Genomic DNA, 2,356 nt, shown 5'->3' on the forward strand with positions numbered 1-2,356 from the left:
CTCTCTCTCTCTTCGGTCCCTTAATTAGCTGATCAGGATGATCTGTTGGCCAACCGGCTCGGGACCGTGATCGGTGCGTTCGGGAACACCCTGTCCCAGCTCCTGTTCGGCTCGAATGACGTCAGCACGGACGTGACGTTCTGGTGTGCGACCATGTAAGTAGTCACCGACACCGCGGCCCGACATCTACGCCCGACAAACACTGGTGCACTGGTGCAAACTCTTGCAGCAATCAACCGGAGTACGTCCAGACGTACGTGGACGACCCGCTGCTGGCGCAGAAGTTGGACCCTTCGAAACCGATCCTCCTGCTGGCGCACGGCTGGACCGACAACGTTAACCGGACCTGGGTGAAGCAGACCGTCGCCGACTACATCCGGCTGATCGGTGGCAACATCTGTGCGGTCGACTGGAGCCCACTGGCGCTGGTCGAGTACAATCTGGCGGCGCGCAACACACCGAAGGTGGGCCGCTACCTGGGCAAGTTCGTCCAGTCGTTGCTGGGGCGGGGCTTCAACATCAACCAGGTGACGCTGGTAGGGCACAGTATGGGGGCACACATTGCCGGCATCGCGGGCGCCTACCTTGGCGGCCAGGTCCCGAGCGTGATCGGCTTGGATCCGGCCGGGCCGGGCTTCACCAAGCCGATCCCGGTTCCGGTCGACCGGCGGCTCGATCGCACCGATGGCCGCTTCGTCCAGGCGATCCACACCGACAAGAGCATCATCGGGACGTCGATGAACCTGGGCCACGAGGACTACTACGCGAATAGTGGCGCGAGCCCGCAGCCCGGCTGTGAGTTCCCGCTCGTCAACAACGACACCACCAAAGCATACCGTGAGTAGCAGCGTAGTCCTAGGAACAGACATCACACCGACTAACACATCCTTACGTCCATCCGTTTGCAGTGCAATTCATCTGCAGCCACTTCAAGGCGGTTGAGTACTTCCGGGCATCGCTGGATCGCCAGAACGTGTTCGAGGGTACGGCCTGCGCGTCCTACTACAACTACAAGCGCAACGACTGTGGCCCGACCGGCCGGGCCCGGGACGACTTCGGGCTGTTCAACAGCGGGACCGCCACCGGGTCGCTGTTTGTCGCGATCGACAAAACGGTCTACCCGTACGCCCGGACAGCCTCACGGAGTGCCGGCAAATAAGGACCCAGGCCGGCCAGGTCAGGCCTCTAGTTACCTCTAGCTTGTACTCCCTCTATAGATTATAAAGACGAAGAACTGGCGAAGAATTAGTGAAGAACTTGCGAAGAACTGACCTGGACTGACTGTTGGTTGTTTTCGTTCCGCCTTTCTGGACCCGCTCTGGATTCCTTGCCGTGATGACAGAACTTCCAGCCCCCGGTCTCTCTCTGTGATTCCTAGATGCCGAAACCCCGCCACCCCTCGGCAGACCTGTGGTGGTAGACTGTAGGATGCTCCGTAGAGTGGCGGAATTCATTAATTAATTGGGCGTAAAATTAGTTAGACCCCGGGGCACCGGATCATGTTTGGGGCGAAGATTTGCCGGCAAGTCCGACTACGCAAGCCGGGTGTCATCACCAGTCGAGCGGCGAGCGATAACCGAGGAGCACCAGGCCGTGTCCAAAAGTTTGACAGGGCCCGACCTCCCGAGCTTTTGCGTATAATTACCTCCGCGAGCGGTGGCGCCGCGGAGTGCCGGCCCGGTATTGACTTGATCGAAGGCGGCACACTCTAGACGAGCGCCTGCCGCACGGCACGGCACGGCACGTCACGTCGCGGCAGCGTTGATTCAATTATTGAGCGGAGCAATTTATAATTAACAGGTGTTAATAAGCGTGGAATTGGAAGTGAGATGCCGCACGTGTGGGCCGCCTCTGTTCGTACGGCACGATGACTCCACGTTGCCAGGTTGCCCCTGGAATGGGCAGCTCGGCTCCAGTACACCTGGACCTGAACCTAATCCCTCCAGTGTTCAGTGTTTTTCGCGCTCCAAACGTGAGGGAGTTCAGCTCGTGACCGCTCGAATCGGTTTTCGGCTGCCGGACTCGGAGGCGGTTATATAGGGCAAATATATTCGAAGATCTGGGCCGAAGACCTGGGTCCTGGCAGGGGCCGCTCTGGACCAAAACTTCCTCCTTATCGCCAACAAACGGATCATCCCAGTGCTCAACTTCCAAGGGTCTCGCGAGGGTCTTGGGGTGCGAGGGGAACCCCAACTGCCACTTACCTCCGTTTTCCTCCAGGACCCCCATACCCGTTCCCCGAACCTTTTTGAAGGTGTCCTTTTCCCAATTGAAAGTCAATCTCCGGCACCGCGCGCACTCCGGTGTATCGGTGTTTAACATAATGACCGTGTTTGTTTGGTTTGTGCGCGGCCGA

At 58.9% G+C, this 2,356-nt stretch overlaps 1 protein-coding gene across 1 annotated transcript in view; it reads left to right on the forward strand.

The window, feature by feature from the left end:
* Positions 1–1,159, forward strand: part of LOC128272675 (phospholipase A1 member A) — a 7,030-nt gene extending 5,871 nt beyond the window's left edge. Inside the window, exons 2-4 of the mRNA XM_053010542.1 lie at positions 29–155; positions 230–837; positions 909–1,159. Coding sequence (XP_052866502.1) covers positions 29–155; positions 230–837; positions 909–1,159 — 986 coding nt within the window. The remainder of the gene's footprint in view (positions 1–28; positions 156–229; positions 838–908) is intronic.
* Positions 1,160–2,356: the final 1,197 nt, after the last annotated feature.

Source organism: Anopheles cruzii, chromosome X (genome assembly GCF_943734635.1).
Source record: "Anopheles cruzii chromosome X, idAnoCruzAS_RS32_06, whole genome shotgun sequence".
In the NCBI taxonomy this organism is placed as follows: Eukaryota; Metazoa; Arthropoda; class Insecta; order Diptera; family Culicidae; genus Anopheles; species Anopheles cruzii.